This window comes from Polyergus mexicanus, unplaced genomic scaffold (assembly GCF_030449975.1).
Source record: "Polyergus mexicanus isolate NDT 795.1 unplaced genomic scaffold, iyPolMexi1.0 SCAF_7, whole genome shotgun sequence".
Taxonomy (NCBI): domain Eukaryota; kingdom Metazoa; phylum Arthropoda; class Insecta; order Hymenoptera; family Formicidae; genus Polyergus; species Polyergus mexicanus.
In genome coordinates, this window is record NW_027223327.1 from 10,194,624 (window position 1) to 10,216,340 (window position 21,717).

The following is a 21,717-nucleotide window of genomic DNA, read 5'->3' on the forward strand; positions in this document are numbered from 1 at the left end:
TTCTTCTCGCGAACAATGACCGAACAAGCCTGGGACTATGTCGGGGAGAAATGGGAGCACATTGACCAATCGGTGAGTCGATGATCTCTCCCTCCCTTAGCATCCTTGACCCTTGTTGCATAAGTACCATGAGTTTTTGTGCAAATTACTAATTCGCCCTAACTCTTAACAGACACAACGGATCCGAATGATCTTCAATATTTTACAAAACAGTGTGAAAAATTATTCGCACTGGTCATAACACAAAACAGAATTCCTTATTTGGGGGAAAAAAAAAAAAAAAAAACAGAATTATCTGATCTGACACGAGAAAACAAATTTATAATCGATAAGTATTAGATTACATTGATTTGTAAATTTTGAATAAATTTCACACATACATATACATATATATAATCTTTGCATTCTAAAATATTTTTATATAAAATTTATATTCTTATTATTTCTAATGTACGTTGTTACAGCAGCTTTCTTTTCATATATTATGAACAATCAGACAGAATGAAAAAAAAAAAAGAAGAATTAAATTAATAAAATAATTCATAAAAAAAAGGAAAATATTGAAAAATCCTTTTTGCTTCTTTTAAATTGATCCAAAAATGTTCTTCTTACTATCTAACACGATAAGAATCAAAAATATTATATCACTGAATAAACTGTGCCTATTTTTAAATACTCTTTATTGTATCCTTTATTAGTGTTGTAAAGATATAGTTTATAGGGCATATGAAAGATACGATTTTATTGAACCATTTATGTTCAATCGTGATGTGGTATAAATTTGCATTTTTTTCTCACGCTAATTAAAAATTAATTTGTTCTATCCTTAAACACGTTGTCTTTAGTATTTCATTGCTAAGTCGCTTCTTATCTTTACGAAGAGAGACATAGATATAAAGAAAAAAACATAAATAAGAAGCATTCTTCAATCTTTCTATTGTTAAATACAATTGTATTATATAACAGACGAAAAAAAATATTTAAATTTTGAAGTAAATAATGTATTTATCATTTTGCGAGACATTTAAATTTCGAGCCAGTTACATGGCTGGAACATGGCAGGTCTATTCAAACACACTCACAATCAGGCATAGAATGATCCTGTCGGAGGGGCAAAATGGCGGGATATTGAATGCAAATTTCAATTGTAAAACAACGTTAAAGGAACATCTTTTCGGTTTTCTGGAAAATTCACAGAAGCTGTCGCACAGAAACGTAATTAGAAACGCGACATCTTTTCTTTCTCTATACCTTTAGTTCTTTCGAAGAAAGTGGTATCTTTCCCATTATGAATACAATATTTCTTATGTATAATTCCCTTTTTTTCTATATGATTTGCAATTCCAGAATTTTTGGCGATATTTGGATTGTCTTCGGCTAGTACCATATTGATTTTTCGTTCTCGTATGTGTGTGTACGTACTATGCTTTGAAAGGAAAATACTTTCAGATGGCGCTAATAACTAAATGCTGGCCAAAATTATTTCGTAAGAATTTGTTCAGGGTCAGATGCCTTCTGATATCACTCTCAGATAGTCAATGAGCGGGCAGTGCAATCATTCGTGCAATCGTTCGTGCAAAGGCTAGTCGCGGATTCAGTTTTGTTAGGAAAGTTTAAGACAGTGGAAAAATTCAAGGTCAAAATATCAAGGTGAACTATCGAAATGAAGACAAAAAACAGATCGTTATTCAGTAAGCTATGCAAGTGTTATAGTAAGAAAGACATATCGCGAAGATGTGAAAACGAGGATCTGCATCCAAGTCCGACAATCGAGGTAATTCACATGTCTCTCTCTCTCTCTCTCTCTCTCTCTCTCTCTCTCTCTCTCTCTCTCTCTCTCTCTCTCTTTCTTTGTATAGAATGACACGAGAAAAAAATGCATCATTATTTGGACGTCATTTATTCAGGGAATTTTTAGATATTCTATTTGTTTATGCCGTATAACCGTGGATTCCTTCTTGTTGCAAAAATCTTAATTTACACACATGATACGTATATTTTAATTTTATAAATTGGCACTACTATGTAAAAAAAACCTGAGAATTCTTTTTAAGCCGTTACATTATTTAGATTTTTAGTTTAGCTCTTATACTTGAAAATTTTATCATTCCAAGATCAGCTATATACTGATTGCTCGCAGTGTTTCTATATTAATATTAAAATATTCCATTGACATTCCATTTTTTCTTAATAATACCAAGATTAAAATTCTCTAATAATTACATCTCAAATTATTACGCATGAAGTTGTAACATTTTTTTTTCCATCTAAAATCTAAAAATATTTTTTCTAAAAATATTTTTTCTGCTGAATCAAGACATTAGTTTCTTATAAATTAAATATTCATTTACGAAATTATGGCAGCAAATTTTTATTTTTATTACCATATACCATAAATACAGATTCGAAACTATGATTCATTAATGTTGATATCTGAAATATATAGACATCATAAAAGTACACATAAAGACGAATAGGTCTCTTCTTCTAAATTTCTATTGCTATTTTGATTTAATGATGTTATATAGAGAATTCGAACAAAAGTATATACGGACTATCATTATGTAATAAAAATCAGTATTTTATACGAAATTTATATATACTAAAATTTTTAAATCTATCCTAATTAAACGAAAATATTAAACTATATATATACAAAATTCTCTTTCCTTCCTAAAAGATCTATTTTGCCCAGCTATTTCTTTAATTTATTTTCAGTACTCTTTGTCAGTGAGATTATTATGTAAAAATAAAATAGAGAAAATAAAAAAACATGAATTATATATATGTACTTTAAATATGTGTGTTGTTTGTGTGATCAATCTTTAATTAAAACCTATAGAAAGGATCTTCACCTAATAATTTTTATTTATTCTTTTGCTTTTAATATCGATTTCTAAAAATAGCTTGTTTATTTTGAAAATAACCGTACGCTTTTAACACACTTCATTACAGTAATTACTTATGTCATTTTATATCATTTCATTTATAACGTTTCTTAAGAATCGTGTTCCTTAAAGAAAGTGTTTGCATCTTATAAATATGGAATATGGATATGTACTTGGAGCAAATTTGGTATATAATTTTCGTATAATTATCAATAATTATATCTTACAGTAAAGCATTCATATTTTTTGATTAAATATAATTAGAAATATGCAATATATATATATATATATATATATTCCATAAAATAATTGGAAATAAATAAAAATATTATTATTGAAAATAATTCAAAATTACATAATTGAAAATCATCGGAAAAAAAAAATTAGAAATTTCTTAAAAATTTATCTTTATTTACGTGTATGTAAGATTGTTCCTATGTCAGCTAGCTAGCACAATGATTCCAGCCAGTTACGGTGCTCATCCGAAGACCTTGTTGCAAGAATAACGAAGTGGAAATGTGCACCCCGGAAGTGTCTAAACAGGCAATCCATTCCTTATTAATACTTTGCTTAGATTATATGAGTTAAATTCTTTAAAAAAAATTGATGACAGGCAATATTTAATTGGATGAAAAGATATCAAAAGAGTATTGGAAAAGATAACAATATCAAAAATTATTATCAAATATTATTAAATATTGCATATGAAATATTGATTTTGATCATTTCAGTTATATCGAATATTCTTATAAAGTAAATGTTTACCGATAATATTTTTTACTCCAATATTTTTCATTCAGTACATGATTCCCTAACAAAATATATATTCTTATTTTATCTAAAAATTTCTGCAATTTTTAAAAATTAAGTTTATAAAATTGTAAAAAGTTCCATATAACATTATTCTTTCATTTTTAAATCAGATATAATGTGCGTAAAGTAATTAACATAAAAAAAAATGCATATTAATGCACACTTTAGCATTCCGAATATAAAATTATTTTTAATTTTTGAAACTTTTCATTTTCATTTAAAATTTCTATACTTCATCAAATTAAGATTATGAAATTGGTTTTTTATTCTAAAAGAAAGAGAGAAATATTATTAAACTTTTTAGATTATGTATAAATATTTTATTTTCTTAGAAAAATTCGTTGCGAGAGTATTTAATCTATATAAAATATTTCAAAAAAGTAAAGGTCCAAAATCCGGCTTATTTAAAATAAGCAGAAAAGATTGATATAATCAAATTCACATTTTCTAAAAGACATGGTATATCAAATGGTGAATTGAAATGGGAGGAAATTTCTTATTAATTTGAAAAAAAAATTATGAATATTCTAAGCTAGCTATTCGTTGTTTCTGCATATTTTTGTCGTTGCCAGCAGCGTTTCGATAAATGAATACCGCTTGAATCAGTAAATATAAAGCATGTTTTGTATGTTTACGCGTAATACTTGACATGATAAAATATAACTTTAAATTGAAATATATATATATAGAGTAGTCGGTGTGCTGCTAAATAATAATAAAGCATTTGACGTGCACATTTCTGTCGTATGACGTCATTAACATTGAATATTAATCATGCGTTACGAATGTTATCTCTTTTAGTCCGCCGGAAAGCGTGAAAAAGAATTCTTAGTATGTTTCATTGTAATATCATCATGCAATTTTCTTTTTTCATTCCGGAAAAATCTTTATTTTTTTTCTTTTGAATATAGAAGATAAACACGTTATACGTTCACACATGATTAATCGAGACGCTGTCACTCGATGCTGCTACCATTGGTTGCAGTCAACAATTGACTATATTGCCATACGTCACGTACTTTATATTACTGTGCATAACACATATAAGTAATGAGTGTAACAACATCGCGCTTTTTGCTGATAGCTATTATATAACATCGCGACGATCCTGTTTCACGCGGTGTCCAAAGCGTTCGCCGTGAATTTTGTCTTCATCTGCTTCGATTATATACGATTATAAAATGTATTCTCGTTATGTTAGGCATGAGGTGTTCAAAAACAGATCAAATTATTAAAAAATTATTATTTAAAATATTAGATCGTTGCGTATGAAATATCGAATTTCCAAAATTTCATAGTTCGCTCTTTCAAAGCAATAGCGATAGCTAAATATCACATATTACGTTAAAATAATATGACTTTTATAAAATGAATTTTTCATTAAATTTCTTACAAAATAATTGCGACTTTTCGTTACAGTAAATAGCTGTGAAAATAATTTGTGTAAAAAATTTCTATAATATTTCTTAATTTACAAGTCAGATATTATGCCTATTCGGGATAAAAATCCGTATTCTCGATTTTAAAGACGCGAATGTGCAGTGGGTCACGTACGTGAGCCGTTTCGGAATGCGTACGTGAATGTTCGAGCATACACGCATTTCCTTCGGAGCAGGTATATCCTTAAAATAGCCAAAGTCTGAATAATGTTTATCCTGCTAATAAATTGAATACCCCATATGTATATCATACGTTGCCTGCGCATGCGCTTCGTATGTATATCATATGTTAGCTGCACACGTGGTAGCGCAAACGTCACTTTAACTGCAGCTTCTTTCTCGATTGATCGCAGAAAAATATCCACTGTGATTTATTACCTCTTATCTTAAAATTGATACATGATACAGTTAAAGAATATGTCGTTATGATAACCTTAACGAAATGATGATATCGGGTCTCGTGACAATCTTATCTGAATGATATGCGAACTTTGATCGTCATCGATATAATTAATGCAGAAACAAATAAGAGATTATATGTATATGCGAAGTTCTTCGTCGGACGATCTATCGAAACGTATATAAAACCGGCTGTTTCCGTTTGAAACCAATATAAATCCGTCAGATAAACAATATAATTGAGTGTTATTGTTATCGTACTTATTGCGCAGAGTCGATTATCAATTATAGCTTTGTCGAGGGTTATCATCAAAGAGCGCGAGTTAAATAAAAAAAAAAAAGTCCATCTCGTTCGATATTTATAAACAAAACCGGGTTTTTAAAGCAAATTTCTCTTAAAATAAATTGTTACTAGAAGTTATTTTAAAAAAGTTATTTTTTACATGTATATTATATTATACATATTTCTAATAAAAACGATAATAGTAAGAAGCACATTTTTTTTTTTTTTTTAAACATAATCTTCACAATTAAAATACATATGTATAATTGATTGTTGTATTTTAATATAAATACAACTTTTTTAATATATACATATATAATTAAAGTGTGATAATAAAAAATAAAATTCTACGATATATATAATTTTGAATATCTATTTGTGTAGCGCGAAATAATGTTATGTAGAAGAGTTTGAAAAAAGTTTTCAATCATTATTTTTATCATAAAGAAAAATAATTTTAGACAAAATTTATCTCCGACGTTAAGAATACATATATAAATTTATTTCTCTTTAAAAAAATATATCTCTCAAATATTACTCTTAACATAATTGTCTCAAAGTTAATTTTAAAGCTTTACACTAATCTTTGTTCACGATAGATATATACGTATGTATAGAATACTCTATTTAAAAATTCTTCATCTTCGTTAATCGTAAAACAATCAAAGAGAGAAGACAATTAAAATAAATATATAATATTAGAATATGTAAAATATCCGTATATAATAAAAGTGATATGAATGAGAGTTATTAAAAAAACGCATACACAATAGCACAGATTATAATACTATATTATATCTATGATATCATGCGATATTATACTTATCATATCTGTATAATATAATCCTCTATTTGGAATATACTTCAGAATTAAATTAGCATGCAAAAAATAGCGAGATTAAATTGCATCAATAACCAGTGACGAAACAATCGTTATCTTATCGGTCGTTGTTTATCAGTCAGATTTATATTTATTGACAGATAGAGTTACAAAACCGGAAAAGAGATTAACGTCTTATTGTTAGCACGTAATTCCTTTCGCAGAATCACAGATAACGTAACGCTACGTATAAATTGTGGCAATGTTGCATTGCACGATGTACGCAATAATCTCAAAATTCAAAAAATTCTCAATATTATTAAAAATTATAATTACAAGATACAATTAAAAAATATAATTTTTGTAATACAATATTTAATTAAATATGTAAATTTTTTCTATTTTAAATATATATATTCATGTATACATTACAATTTCCTAAAACTGCTAAGAGGATATAGGATAGGGACAGAGAAGGGAGAGAATAAAATTGTATAAAGAAAGAAAATTGTAAAGTTTGTAAAATGTAACAGATATTGAAAAAAAATAAGAAAAGAAAAAAAAATCTAGCTTTGGAAGAAGAATACAGAAGTTAGTATTAAAAAGAACAGAAAAGTGAGACACAATTCCGTCTCTCTAACCGAAGAAACTCTGTGACATCAGTAACGAAGGATTGAAAGAGCGAGCCCCCGGATCCACCCAATCGCGATTGGACTTTCACTCCCTCGTATTCGAATCTGCTCTGATGAAACGTTGCATCATTCTTTAAATTTAAAAGTCAGTTTCTGTCTCGCATAACATATTTCATCACGTTGATGCAATTAGCTTTGATAAATTTCTCGAAAACAAATCATTAATTATATTCAATATATCTGTTATCTAATATTACTAAACTAAAACTTGCTCTAAATGCAATTTATTCTTCACTCACAAGAATAATCTAAATTAATCTGGATTAATACAAAAATTTTATATAATACTTGCATCAAGACTGCTATAAATAATATTTGCATCAAGACTGCTATAAGGCAAATTTTAAAACGAAACATGAATTAAATATTTAATTATTTCCGAATTTAATGCGATAATATTTCGTCAAATAATAAATTCAAGATTAAATTAAATTAATTTTTATAATTATTTAAACTCTTTGCGCTATGCGAAATATAAAAAATTTTTCTTTTTCTTTCTCTGTTTCTCTTCTGCGTGTACCATATGTCTCTTATATATAGCTCTCCCTCGCTCTCTCTCTCTTCTCTTTTTTTTTAATGAAAAAATTTTGTCTTTTCTGAAATAATTAAAGTGAACAAAAGACGAAAATAATGGATCCTGTCGTGTTGAATAATTAACAAAAAGAATATTAAGTGTCGGTTGGTGAATCAATTTAATACTGATACCAATCAAACTTATGCAATAATTTCAAGAAATAACGTTTTCAAATAACATTTGACCCGTTTGCCCTTGTAAAGACGAGCCTCCATCTTAACAGAGCAAGGGGAAAGTCACCCCTCTTTCTCTACTATCATTGCCACCCCACGCGCGTCCCTTTCCATCTCTAACAGATTCACTACAGTGCCGACTCATGACATTAATGTCTGGGCGATCTTTATTTTATGATATCCATATGTATTTAATCGAAAATTAATATGCGATTAAAGCATAAATAAAAAAATAAGAGAATTCTAAATATCAAATATTTCTAAAATAAAATATTTTCATTAAGTTTATTAAATATTTTATTAAGTAGGATTATTATATTAAGCAGATAAAAAAATCAATATTTAATTTTATTAAATATTATTATTGTAAAGTTTATAATTAAAAAAAATTTTCTTTTTAATTAAATAGATTTATTAAATTCGCATAAGCAATCAAATAATAATAAACGTAATTTCGTGTACACTTTTTTAGTATATAAAATCAATTTAAAAAATATTTTAATAATATAAATTTTTAAAATATATTAAAAAAGTGTATAAGTTATTTAATTAAATCAATTTAAGCTAATTTAAATTAACTTCAAATTGCTGAATTTTGATTTTAATTTCGAGAAATAAAATGTTCACTTATATTATATTTCTGCAATAAAAATGTAAATTTCGAAAATATATATTTGTACAGACAAACAATTCGAATAATAATAAAAAAAGTAAATAATCAACGAATAAAGCACTTGCAACTGATTATATATGTATATAATACATTACTTCATATAGTGTATTCTCTCAAAATAATATAAAAAAGGAAAGGACAAAGTATCATCACAAAAATCGAAAGATAATCGATTAAAAAAAGAGTTTACTTTAAAGTTGTAAAATTGAATCTATTGAAATTCGATATTTGACCTGTGCAATGATTTCATAGAATAGAATATTCTGTCGAATATCTTCGTAGAAAAGTGCCATTTTTTGCACTAATTTAGAAAAATCACGGGCGAGTCGAGGAAACGAGTCCATCACTGATACCATTGCCTCCTCCATGGCCTCCTTTTGCCCCACCGTGTACAAGTTCCATTCCCACCACCAGACACCAGAATTGTTCTCGTGGGGAACAGGCGCCGTCGTTCCAGGCAGTCGCGATATAAAGTTCACAGAGACAGCTAGTAACTCTTGCACATTTGTCAGAAATCGAAAGAACTTCACTTCCTAGTTGAGCTAAATTAGTAACCCTGCTCGTCCGCGAAGTCAACGACGTAAAAAGAAAAAAAAGAAAAGGTCACGGACACGTGGTCTAATTTGCGTCTTTCCGCTGATCATTCTAATCAGCAACCACGAAGCTGCTCGAGGGCTGCACTACCGAGTGCGAGGTTGGGAGGGCCATGAAGACATCCACGTTATTGTGCAGTGACTTGATCAAGCAGGAGGTGAGCAAGTGATCGAAAAGTGGAAGATTAAAAATGGTTTAGAGGGTAAAATGTATATTTGTGTCTGTGTATGTCTGTGTAGTGTGACATCATATATACTTGGATTGAAGGATGTTTGAAAGAAGTTTGGTAAGTTAGGAGCAAAAACGGAGATTTTATCGATTAAGAAGATGAATAAGAGAAAAAGTTTTTGATGTCTTTTATGATTATATTAGCGCGAGTATAATACAATTTCTATATTAAATTAGATAACACAATTGCATGCACACATATCATCTGTCATTTTAAGTTTTGTTAGGGCTATCATTATGTATCACGAGAAAGGGGGGGGGAAAAAAAAAAAGATAGAAAATCTTTATGAATTTTGTATGAAAAACGTGATAAGTGTTTTTTTTTTTTTTTTTTTTTTTAAATTAATTGTATTCATATGCGTATCGAAAGGTGTGCTAAAAGAGCAAAGTATTTTAGATATAAAGTTCTGTGAATATTTAAATTTTGAAGGACTTTCGAGGGAAATTTAAAATGTTAGAAGCGAGATTCGAGATATAAAACCGGAAAAAAAATTATTATTATTGTTCATTCCTTCAGCACTCTGACTAATGACATTAATTGACTCAAATATAAAACTATAAAATATTAATAACAATTCTAAAGATAACAGATATATGAAATTGTATAGAGTTTTGGCAAGAGTTTTTTTTAGTGTAAAGCATCACTATTTTAAAAGATAATTGCATGTGTGTGCATGTAACATTGTATGAAATATAACGTTTGTTTATAGATTAGCGATTCTAAAGAAACAAGATTAAGTAGAGGATTTGAGACGACATTATAAATTACGGGAAGATATTAGGAAATAATATAATCTATTTACTATTATAATAAATCGATAAATTGTAATATATTTAATATACTAATATATTTCGAATGTATCGAGAAAAAAAATTAAAAATGCCAGAAGAGCAAGTTTTACAGATAAGATTGACCTGAAGGTTAAAAAAAAGATTAGAGAGAAGGTTGAGACATGCAAAAGGAAAAGAAATGGAAAAAATGATATGGTATTTTTACATAAAAAGACAAAATTAATTTCTTGCCGTTTGTATGTAAATTAAGATAGTATGATGCAAGAGGTGAAAGGCGAGAGACAAGGTTAGAAATAAGAAAAAAAACTAAATTGATGGTAAAAAGTAAAAAACTTCAAAATAATAAGACAAATTGAAACAAAAATCATATATTAAAATAATTTTTTTAATATTAATTATGCAAGTTAAAATATTAGAACCAATATCGGAAATAAAATAAAGGATTAGATATTAAAAGGACGAAGGTAGAAGTAACGTGAAGAATAAAAATTTGATAACAAAAGTACACCGTAAAAAAAAAAAAAATAATAATAATAATAATAAATTGAACAATAAACACACTGGCACAAGTTCTGATAATTTTATTCCTAAGATATTGGAGAATTTTATGATTAAATTTTTTCTCAAATATATATTTTCTTTTTAAATTCTGAAAAAAGCAAAATCTTCTTACGATTATATCATATTGAATATCGTCAGTTGAACCGTTCAATGTAATCCTAAATATGTAATCTTTATTTTTCGCTAAAAATCTATGAAGATAAAAAGAATTCTGGAAAATCGCTATCGAAATTTTTAAAAAACAAAAGCTTATGATAATTATAATCACATGTATGTGAAACAGAGATACGACATAACGAAATTAATCCCGCTTAAGGAATATACAATATAAACCGCCGTCTCTTCTAAATGTCAACGATGACGATGTCAATAGCGCGATAACGGAATTATTTGATCGTATTCATCGAGAACCGTATCGGGCACTTTTTTACCTTGTTATATATACAAGTAATAAAAAACAGAAGCAGGTGATTTAATGATTCTTACTGCTATGAAATATAATTGGCAAAAGACATTCTGTTAATTAAAAGAACGAACATAATTTCGCGTTGAATTTTTATTTTGTTTCATGAATTCGTACAGTATACTCTCATTATTTATTCAATTATTTCAATGATTAATATCAATGTCTTATGACAAGAAAATATATTTTCCGGAAACAACTCTCTATTTATATGATATTGATTATTTGCCATTATATTGTATAATTAATATATGTATACAGTCATATAATTGTCCGGAAACAATGAAAAGATAATCGATTATGATATTTCACTATTCTTATTTTTTTTCTTCAATTGATTGACAATGTATAATAATGTTTACCTTCCATTCTATATTTAGAAAAATAATATTTGCAACAAATATTTGAAATTAAAGAATAATTAAATATTGAATAATCAAAAAGATTATTCTTAGAAAAAAATTATTTCTCTCTAATGCAACGAAATTTCTTCTATTTATGGAAAAAAAAAAAATCAAACATCTCGTATATTAATTCCCTAATTATGAATTCTGTTTATTTGTCTAGAATTTATGATACCCGTTGACTGATATCCATCGACTGATAAAGTGATGTCCACTTTCCATAGTACTTTTCGAATAATAATGATCACCTGTGTGCGCAACAGGTATCGTTTACGAAGAATTAAGAAATAAAACTATATTAAAAAAAAAAAAAACATAAATTATAAGAAACTTGCCATCAGAAATTATCAAACATATGTGTCATATATTTCTATATTATTATCATAGACTTGGCTTTCATTAAAATTTATGATATTAGGCTATATTGCAAATACGCTAACCGGTTGCAAAAAAAAGTTTCAACTCGAATTTCCAATACATATCATGCCACGTGCATCATTTATTATGCTCCTTTGCGTATCATATTTGTATTCATTCTATAGTCGTAGCTACGTGAGTATTGCACATTCATCTATGTTATTCATTCATGATAAATCCTATTGGTTAGCGGGCGGGTGTGTCAGTGACGTCACAGATCAATGTTTCATTCTCGGTGGGAGGAAGAGTATAACAATTGGCGGGAAATATGATATTTTCAATATCTTCTAATTGTTCCAAATATTTTTTTGGTTGAATTAAATATATCTCTTCTCTATTTTATTAAATAGAAGTAGAGAAAATATAAATAAATGAAAAGAAAATAAATAAAAAATACAGAATAGATAGAGCATATATAAATATAAAAATACAATATAAATGTTCTCTTATCAATAAATTAAAAATATATTATATATATAATTTAAAATTGTTTCATTTAAAAAGAATCAATATATAAAAAGGAATCAATGTATAGTTTAACGTAGCTTTAAAGTCAATTTCAAAATAAATATTTATTAATCCAAGAAATCTTAGAAACAATATTTTTTGGTGAATCCGGGATATGTCATAGAGTTAACAGTCTCTCGCTTGATACCAGGGATCGATAGGGAAAGGATCGATCGTCTCTCCCGTTAAAAGTTTCTCGATGTTATATGCGCATCAGTAAGAGCAAGAATGTTATGCAACGTTTCGCGGCCGCGTACGCGATGCGCGTGGTATCGAAGGACGACTCAAGGTCACCTCAATAACACTGCCGTGCGGGTCGATAACGAGTCTCATCATTCGTTTCTCTATCCGCAGATACGGGATGCCTGCAAGGATCTCGTCCTGTCCGATGATCAGCTTCGCCTCGTCATGCAGAAGCTCACTGACGAGATAAACATGGGTCTATCGAAAGCGACTCATGATGATGCAATCGTCAAGTGCTTCACCACTTATGTGCAGGATCTACCAAATGGCACCGGTAAATAAAAAAAATGCGTTCCGCCAACGATTACAAGTCGCATTACATTTACCAATTTTCTTACAGCCATAAAAGAGAAAGAAACTCAAAATAAAATGAGACTCTTATAAAACAAAGAGCATAATTCATGTTAAAAAGCGAGTAATTTTTCACGTAAAAATAAGTTGAAAATATAGAGAATAAAATTTCTTCCCACAATTTAACTATCGTACATCATATATCTCAAAAAGTTTCTTTTATGAAGAAATTGAAAGTAAAAGTTTATCAGATGCCCGTACGATTGTATCTCATGTAGAATCGCGGATAAATCATTAATGTCTTTCTTTGCAAATGCAATTAAAGATATTTGCAGTTATTGAGATATTTATATTAAATTAACGTTAAACGTTTATCTGTCTTAGAGAAAGGCAATTTTCTGGCATTGGATCTGGGTGGCACAAACTTTAGAGTGTTGTTAATCACGCTGGATGGCCAGAATTTCGACATGAAAAGCAAGATCTACGCGATACCACAGAGCTTGATGCTGGGAACCGGTGCTCAATTATTCGATCACATCGCTCAGTGCCTGGCATTATTCGTAAAAGATTTGAACCTGCAGAATGAGGTACTGCCATTAGGCTTCACCTTCAGTTTCCCTCTGACCCAGTACGGGTTGACAAAGGGTCACTTGGTGAGGTGGACCAAAGGTTTCAATTGTAGCGGTGTGATCGGCGAAGATGTTGTCGCCCTCCTCGAAGAAGCAATTAGCAAAAGAAGCGTAAGTGCGGGAATACCATAACCCCTATCGAGCTGGCCCCTCTCCCCCCCCCCACCTTGCAAAAATAAAAAAACAAATAACGCGCAATTATGAGCTATTTATAAGCTTTCATATTAAGCTGCATTCATATTAAGCTGCATTCATATTAAGCTTTCATCATAAGCTGCATATCATGCAAATTAAAAATTTTGAGCTCGTTGCACTGGACAGGAATTTAATACTTTTGGTGGGGTGCACGTATTTTGCAAGCTTATATAAATCGATAAACAATATTTAATCGGAACATAATTAATTTCTTTCAATTTAGATATAGTTCTCTCTTGTACTGGAGAGATGTGGGGTGGTTTTATTGCAAAGGAATTGCAGCTCGATAATTGAAATTCGCGTATTTTGCGAGTTCATAAATCGATAAACAATATTTAGTCGGAAAATAGTTAATTTCCTTGATTTTAAGTATAGTTCTCTCTTGTGCCAAGGAGATGTGGGGTAGTTTTATGGATTAAGGGAATGAGCTAAAAAATTAAAACTATATTAGTTTGAAAGCTCATAAATAGCTCCTAATTCTGCCGTAAAGATTGAAAATTTGTATTCTTAAGTGGTGAAGGAGGTGAGTCGATATCGACTCAGCCCCCCCACAAAAAGTATTAAATTTCTGCCCAGTGCAACGAGCTCAAAATGTTTAATTTGCGGGATATGAAAGCTTATAAATAGCTCATAATTGCGCGTTATTTGTTTTTTTTTTTAATTTTTGCAAGGGGGGGAGTCACCAGCTCGATAGGGGTAATACCATAAGAAAACATGGGGTTTAGTTAGTATATTATGATATTAATATGAGACAAAAAAAATAGATAAAAACATCGAGCGAACTTATATCGCTGGTTCATTATAAAATATTTACTCTCATTGAGATGTTAATTAATTATAATTCTAATGTTTTCTTTTTATGGAAGATTAAGAATCAATCGAGAAGCGAAAATATTTCACAGAAAGGCTATTTATATTCAATATATAAATATTAATTTTATTCCTAATTCATTTATAATATAAGTATATAATTACTTATTAATTAATCTTTATAAAATACATTACGCTTACAAGGGATAATCTTTATGTTATGTGCAAAGATATTAAAAATGGGAAAATCATATCAATACATATAATCTCTAACATATTAATATATGTTAATATACAATATATCATATATAATTTTATCATTCAATATTTTCCTCCTATAGGATGTTAACATTGACGTATGCGCAATTCTAAACGATACCACCGGTACCTTAATGTCATGTGCTTGGAAAAATCAAAACTGTAGAATCGGTTTAATTGTCGGTACGTATGCAACATTTAATTTTGCATCGATGAGACAAGGAGGTTTCGTACAATATATATTTATATTATCACCGTAATGTTACTAATATTAATTAAGTACATGAATGAATTGTGTATTTCAATCTAGATAAATTTTATCTGCAAATCTAATTGTCAGACTATATATGGGAAGAAGATCGTTCAACAATTAAAAAATAAATTTATCCAACCTTTTCTCTTTCTGTTTGTAAATTCTAAGCGCATGAGTAAAGTTTTCTGCATTTATAGGTACTGGAAGCAATGCCTGCTATGTCGAGAAGACGAAGAACGTACAGTGTGCAATTCCGGGCAATTATTCCGAAAGCAAACCCCATATGCTCATCAACACAGAATGGGGCGCATTTGGTGAAAGAGGTGTGCTGGATTTCATACTAACTGAATTTGACCGCGCCATAGATGAAACCTCCATTAATCCGACAAAGCAACTATTTGAAAAGATGATCTCGGGAATGTACATGGGTGAGCTGACGAGACTAGTTCTCGAAAAGTTGGTAAACGCCGGTCTTCTCTTCGGCGGCAAATTCCCAAGTGATCTCAAAAAGCGCGGCAAGTTTTTCACCAAATACGTCTCTGAGATCGAAAAGTAAGTACTAATCGGATTTGAATGTAACAGTTAAGATTATTTTAATCAATCGGGTTCGATCCATACCATGATTAATCGCACGAACTCGCTATTTGTTGGCGATTAAATCTATAGCGACATCGGCTGAAATGAGTCACCGCGCGTGATTAATTGAGGATTAACATATAAAAAAAAATTCGAAAGATAGAAGATACAATATTTATGAGTTTTTTTAGCGATCCTAAGGGAAGATACACGAACTGTCGGGAAATATTGGCCGAGCTGGGACTGCGAAATGTGAGCGATCAGGATTGCGAGAACGTGAGATACGTTTGTTCGGTTGTATCGAGGAGAGCGGCGCATCTGGTGAGCGCGGGAATAGCAACGTTGCTGAATAAAATGGGAGAGGATAACGTTACTGTAGGTATCGACGGCTCGGTGTATCGATTTCACCCGTACTTTCACGATCTCATGACGGCGAAAATCAACGAACTCCAGTCTTACAAGGTGAGGATAACGACGAGACAATTATAAATTTATGACCTCGTTATAAATATGACGAGAGACGGAGATGTGCGTCTCTCGTTGATAACGACGTCGCAAAGAAATGGTTTAAGTGCAAGATAAAAAAATCAAGATTTTCTTATTCGGAAGAGATAGTTACAAGAATGTACAATGAATGTACAATACGTTGCGTTTGTGCATGGCGTCAAATTCTTTAACGAGATAATGAAATACTCTATTATAATGAACAAGATAATTTTATAAGTATATTTATATATTTATATATATATAGATAAATTTCATTTCCAATGATTTTCAGTGAAAATTTCTTTTTTGTTGCAGTTCGATCTAATGCTCTCGGAAGACGGCAGCGGTCGTGGTGCAGCTTTGGTCGCCGCAGTTGCATCACAGAGACGGTGAAGACGCAGTTGTCGGTAGCGAGATAGAATTCAATTATGTGTAATATAAAACCGACACAGACAGCGGTACGAGAGAGTTGATCTGAATGAATGATGAGCGAGTGAATATGAACGAGAGCGTTCAAGAGAAATTATGACTTTTCTCTACGTTTCGGTTGCATTTTCTACACTGTGTCCTTCCCTTAAATTTATTTAAAATCATTTTGGTCATTATTCTAAGGCTTCTCCAAAGTCTGAATAATTTACTAGTCCGAAAAAAGGGTTTGCGCGTAAAATGTCTATGAGCATAACTATACTATGAGCCCTTTTTCGATAAAAAAAGATTTTAAAGTATTACTTATATATAGATCACTTACATATACATCTGCCCTGTTTTGAGTGTAGAAAATGCAAGAAAATGCAGTTTTAGGAGGAATGAACAGAAAAATTGCGCGACGAATAATTCTTGTACATAGAGCACAAAAAATACAACTTAGCGTAAAATTAGAGTAAAAGAATATTTAATGTTCTTTCAAGAAACCAGAAAAAATCGAGGATATAGATATCCATTCTGCGGCAGTCAAGTACAATATTCGCTAATTAGCGTGATTTGTTAATAATTCGCATGTCCAGTTGTTACCGTAATTGGTTAATCATCTCGTAACTCTTCGATGAGAAATTAGTGAGAAAAAATTAGATGTGTGAACAAATCGAAAAAGTGTCAGATAAATTTAACTGGCAAGAAGAATGTCGAGTAACCGTTGTTATATCACCGTTAATATCAACAAGTGCAAACGAATTTAATCTATAATATACTAAATTGATCACGTGGCATCATATCGATTGTGAAAATCGACAAGGAATTGATAGAATCGAGAATAAACACAGTTCTCCATTATTTAATTGAGTATTGCTTCAGTTGATCCTTTCATTTCACTATACAGAATATCCCAAAACAAGTGTTTTTTTTTTCATTATACAGATTTTTCAGGCGTCTTTTTCTTAATGCAAGTACAGAAACATCTTTGTTGTAATTTTCGGATAATTAACGATTAATAAAATATCGAGAATTAAACACCATAGCAAAAAACAAACACAAAATAACTAAATCATAAAATTAAATTCTTTAATTCATTTCGAAAATTGAATATCTTAAAAAAAATTTGTAATAGAATTATTAAATATATATTTTGGAACGAAATTATACATACTTTAATAGGATCTTAATTTAACTACAAAAAACAACATTTTATATATTAAAAACAATATTTTAAAAAGTATAAAATTATTACATTTGTTTACAAAACTAAAATTTTAAGGATTGAATTTTTTTATTATACATGATGTATGTAGAGAGTCATTCTGTTATTCATTCATTATCAAATAATTTGTACGATTACGTGTAAGATAAAGAAGAATCTTGTTCGTTGTTAATTGAGTATACCTTCTTATCATTATTACGATAAAGTTAAATGAGACCAATGATAAATCTTGAAGTTTCGCGAACACTTCATTGGAGTGTTAAAATATCCGTTTTCAACTTAGATATAGCGCGTATATTTCGGAATCTTAAAATTTGAAAATTTTAATTTTCTCTTGCAAGTTACACAAATTTCTTTGTTGCTATGTTACGACGAATACAAGCACTCAAATTGGTGAGTATTTACGAAATTTAGAATAAAATCGAAAGTTAACGAAGCACAAGTATGATATATAAGTTAAAGCGTGACACACGTCAATCACACACATAAAAAAAATCAATCTGATTCTTAAATAATACTACTACTAGCAATGATTAGCAACACTCATTATCTGTGACTTTACATCGAGGAAAAAAAGAATTTTTAGAAGACATTTGAAAAATATCAGAAAAAAGTAAAATAAATCAATAAATTTTACGATAAATTGAGTACTAAGAATAACGTAACTGCGTGCTGTGTATGTATTAAATTAAAATATGAAATGTAAAATCGAGTGCAAGAGAGAGATAATGATCGAGAGAGAAAGTTAGAAACAAAATTTGCGAAGTTGATTACAAAAATGCATGTAAATTATCGACATCGTTTCCGAATTCGTGACTTTTTTACAGATAGCACATTACTAATGTTGTTATCATGTACATGTTGATGCTAAGAATAAACAATTATATATATATATATAAAGAAACAATTAATTTTCATCATCCTAAGCTATCGAGTTATCGCATATGAAATATATTTAAGTTTCTGCTTTCTTACGGCTTTTATACAAAAAATAAATATTGAATAATTCAATAATATTTCCGAAGAAAAACTACCTATAAATGTCATTGATATAAGAATTATTTAATATGCTGCAATAAACCCATATATTGTTTTTTCTTTTTAGTTTACTTAAAGATTTTGAATATCAAAATTTTTTTACCGAATATTTTCTACAATCTGATGTCTTTAGTTATTTTTACTCATTCTATTTAAGCTAACAATAAGTTTAGATAATTTGATTGACTATTCTTTTGAAATCCTCTTGAAATTTTTAATGTTGCAGTTATTATTTGTATTACAAACGTTCTTAAAACGGACGCGTTCGCATGAAGATATTTACTCAGCTGTTGCCGGGTAATTTATAATGTTGTGCGGTGCGTTCAGATTCGCAAGGACACTTTAACAAAGCAATTGAATGATAGAATGAATTATGTATGAACGAAAAAATTATTAGTGTCTTAAATACAACAGAAAAATTTGCGTTGAATGTAAGTTCACCGAACGCATCATTAATACATCCGATTACATAACCGGATCGTGTTCTCTGAATTTATTTACGACACCGGGTATAATTCCTGCATACGCACGTGAGTTCAGAGTCGCCACCTGGTGCACCTTCGATCGTTTAACATTACGGGACACGTCAAACGTCAAAGTTGCGGTCTGCCGCCGCTATCGGAAAATTTATTCTTCATCGCGCGATGAAGCGCATCGGAACGACACTTGACGAAAACGGCTTTCGAATCCGCGAATGAAAGCAAAAGGTGTACACGAGTGTATTCCGTGAATGAGCTAACATGATCAGCGGCATTCAGAGCGCCCTGAAAAATGCCATTGACGTGGTGAGTCGACATTTAGTTGATTACGACGACGTCGACGACAAGGGCGACGAGAACGTCTGCTATCGCGTAATTACGTTCGTCCTTGTGTTTCGAGATAACAAATTTAGTGCTATTCTAATTTCACAGAAATCCGAAAGGAAAATAGTCTAATAATGCGTTGATCAGAGAGTAATGATTCTGAAGAGAGATTTCGCTCGATGAAACTTTGCAATTTTGCAGAAAATTATTTGAATTATTTGAATAATTGACAGAAAAAGAGTACGTGTTTATCAATAGACAGAATGACATATGTGATCTAATAGTTAAACATGTAAACAAAATTTATTTGAATTTTTATATAAATCTCTCATTCATCCAAGAGAGTATTAGATGTTATCTCCTTTAAAATAGAATTTTCTCTTCTACACAGGAATTATTATTCCAGTAATATTTCTTCACAGTTGGAAAGACAATTTTTTTCAGGCTCTAGGAATTTTACGGATAAAATATTATTCAGAATATTGGATGACGTCTTTTCCAGATTCTTTCAATGTCCTGTAATTGTGTCATATAAAAATAATATAAATATAAAACAATATTAAAAAATTTGATGCTATTAGATTTTGATAAAAATACATTACGATGTCTTTTTGCATAAAAACAAAGGTTTGAAAAATAAAAATCGTCACTCGATAATATAAAGAGAATTATTAAGCGTTAAAAACATGTCACTTTTGAAGGTTAGAAAATCTATCATACCGACGTAACTGTGGCATAATATGCAAAATAAAAAAATATAAAATTACAAAATTTGAATAAAAATTGATATTTCCACACGTTTATTATTAATTAAGTCCGTGTAAGTAAAATTAGAATGGATTATTCTAAATATTTATCAAAAATACAATAAAAAAAAGAAAAATTATTTAAGTCATATTGATCTGATGTGAATAACACAAAATTAATTTCTTATTCATTATTTATAATTTTACAATTTTTTTGAATGATATTACATATATTTGTTTGATATGGAAATATCAATAATTCTCCGGACTATAACTACAGTTATTGATATGTAATCGAAGATTGTGCTCTAAACATAAATGTGAATTTATAAAAACTATCTTCTGAAATTTTTTTATTTTTAAATTTTTAATATGCTAATTTATTATCTAATTAAATCAGTCTTAAGAGCAAATTATTCTACTTTGATTACTCGATTCAATATTTACACTACTATATTTCTAGATAGCCCCACCGGCAACGCCATTGCAAGATTTTACTTATCACTGGAAGCAATTGATGAATTTTTATGTGAGCCACTTGACCGATTGCAAGGTTCCAGTACAGAACACCAATATACCTCGACATTTGGATGTATTGCTAGAAATCTTATTACAAGAAGAGAAAGAAGCGAATGAACCTGGACCTTGCTTGGAATATCTTTTACAGCACAAACTTTTGGATCTTCTGGCTACCTTGGCTAGCGCGGAAACGCCGCCTGGTATGCGAACGGTTTGTCTCGCTTTCCTGAGGAAGCTATTGGGTAGATCAAAATATCCTCTTTTACATCATGCATCTATCTACGCACCTATACAACGACTCGTGGCACTCTGCAATGGAAACCCACCATCGCCAATCGAGGGTGAAGAGGTATAGTTAGCAGTAGCATCAATTCATTGCGATCTATTGAGTTATATCAGCTTTTTATGAGGAAAAGTTTGCTCGCAATTAAGCAACAAAACAAAGAATTTGTAACTATAAGGTATTATAGCTATTTTACCCTGCATACTATTTTTATATATAGTCTGAAGTGTTTCT

General features: G+C 29.8%; 2 protein-coding genes and 1 long non-coding RNA gene across 7 annotated transcripts in view; 2 read left to right on the top strand and 1 right to left on the bottom strand.

Annotated features, from left to right (window-relative positions):
* Hex-a (Hexokinase A) lies at positions 1–17,730 on the top strand. 4 transcript variants are annotated; one of them, XM_070298966.1, is made up of 8 exons: positions 9,092–9,505; positions 9,588–9,634; positions 13,075–13,237; positions 13,639–13,994; positions 15,230–15,329; positions 15,597–15,951; positions 16,167–16,437; positions 16,777–17,730. In XM_070298966.1, the coding sequence occupies exons 2-8, from the start codon at positions 9,617–9,619 to the stop codon at positions 16,852–16,854; spliced, it is 1,341 nt and encodes a 446-aa protein (XP_070155067.1). In that variant the 5' UTR covers positions 9,092–9,505; positions 9,588–9,616; the 3' UTR covers positions 16,855–17,730. The 4 variants fall into 4 exon arrangements, with proteins under 4 accessions (XP_070155065.1, XP_070155064.1, XP_070155067.1 ...); XM_070298964.1 differs by lacking the exons at positions 9,092–9,505; positions 9,588–9,634 and adding an exon at positions 1–72; XM_070298963.1 differs by lacking the exons at positions 9,092–9,505; positions 9,588–9,634 and adding an exon at positions 1,534–1,774.
* The window catches only part of LOC138934849 (uncharacterized), a 27,627-nt gene continuing 9,178 nt past the window's right edge, over positions 3,269–21,717 (bottom strand). The window contains exon 3 of the long non-coding RNA XR_011447187.1: positions 3,269–3,423. This is a non-coding gene — a long non-coding RNA (uncharacterized lncRNA). The remainder of the gene's footprint in view (positions 3,424–21,717) is intronic.
* Positions 19,701–21,717, top strand: part of LOC138934840 (FHF complex subunit HOOK interacting protein 2A) — a 6,620-nt gene continuing 4,603 nt past the window's right edge. The window contains exons 1-2 of one of the 2 annotated variants that reach the window (XM_070298943.1): positions 19,701–19,917; positions 21,145–21,549. In XM_070298943.1, the coding sequence (XP_070155044.1) occupies positions 19,873–19,917; positions 21,145–21,549 (450 nt within the window). In that variant the 5' untranslated portion in view covers positions 19,701–19,872. Of the gene's footprint in view, positions 19,918–20,720; positions 20,756–21,144; positions 21,550–21,717 lie in introns of those variants that run through there. The other variant, XM_070298944.1, reaches the window with a different exon arrangement.

Bases quoted from the DNA above. Each gene is read 5' to 3' on its own strand.
- Hex-a (XM_070298963.1), top strand. From the start codon at position 1,664: ATGAAGACAAAAAACAGATCGTTATTCAGTAAGCTATGCAAGTGTTAT. The intron at 15,330-15,596 runs GTACGTATGCAA...CTGCATTTATAG, and splicing joins TAGAATCGGTTTAATTGTCG to GTACTGGAAGCAATGCCTGC. The intron at 15,952-16,166 runs GTAAGTACTAAT...GAGTTTTTTTAG, and splicing joins TACGTCTCTGAGATCGAAAA to CGATCCTAAGGGAAGATACA.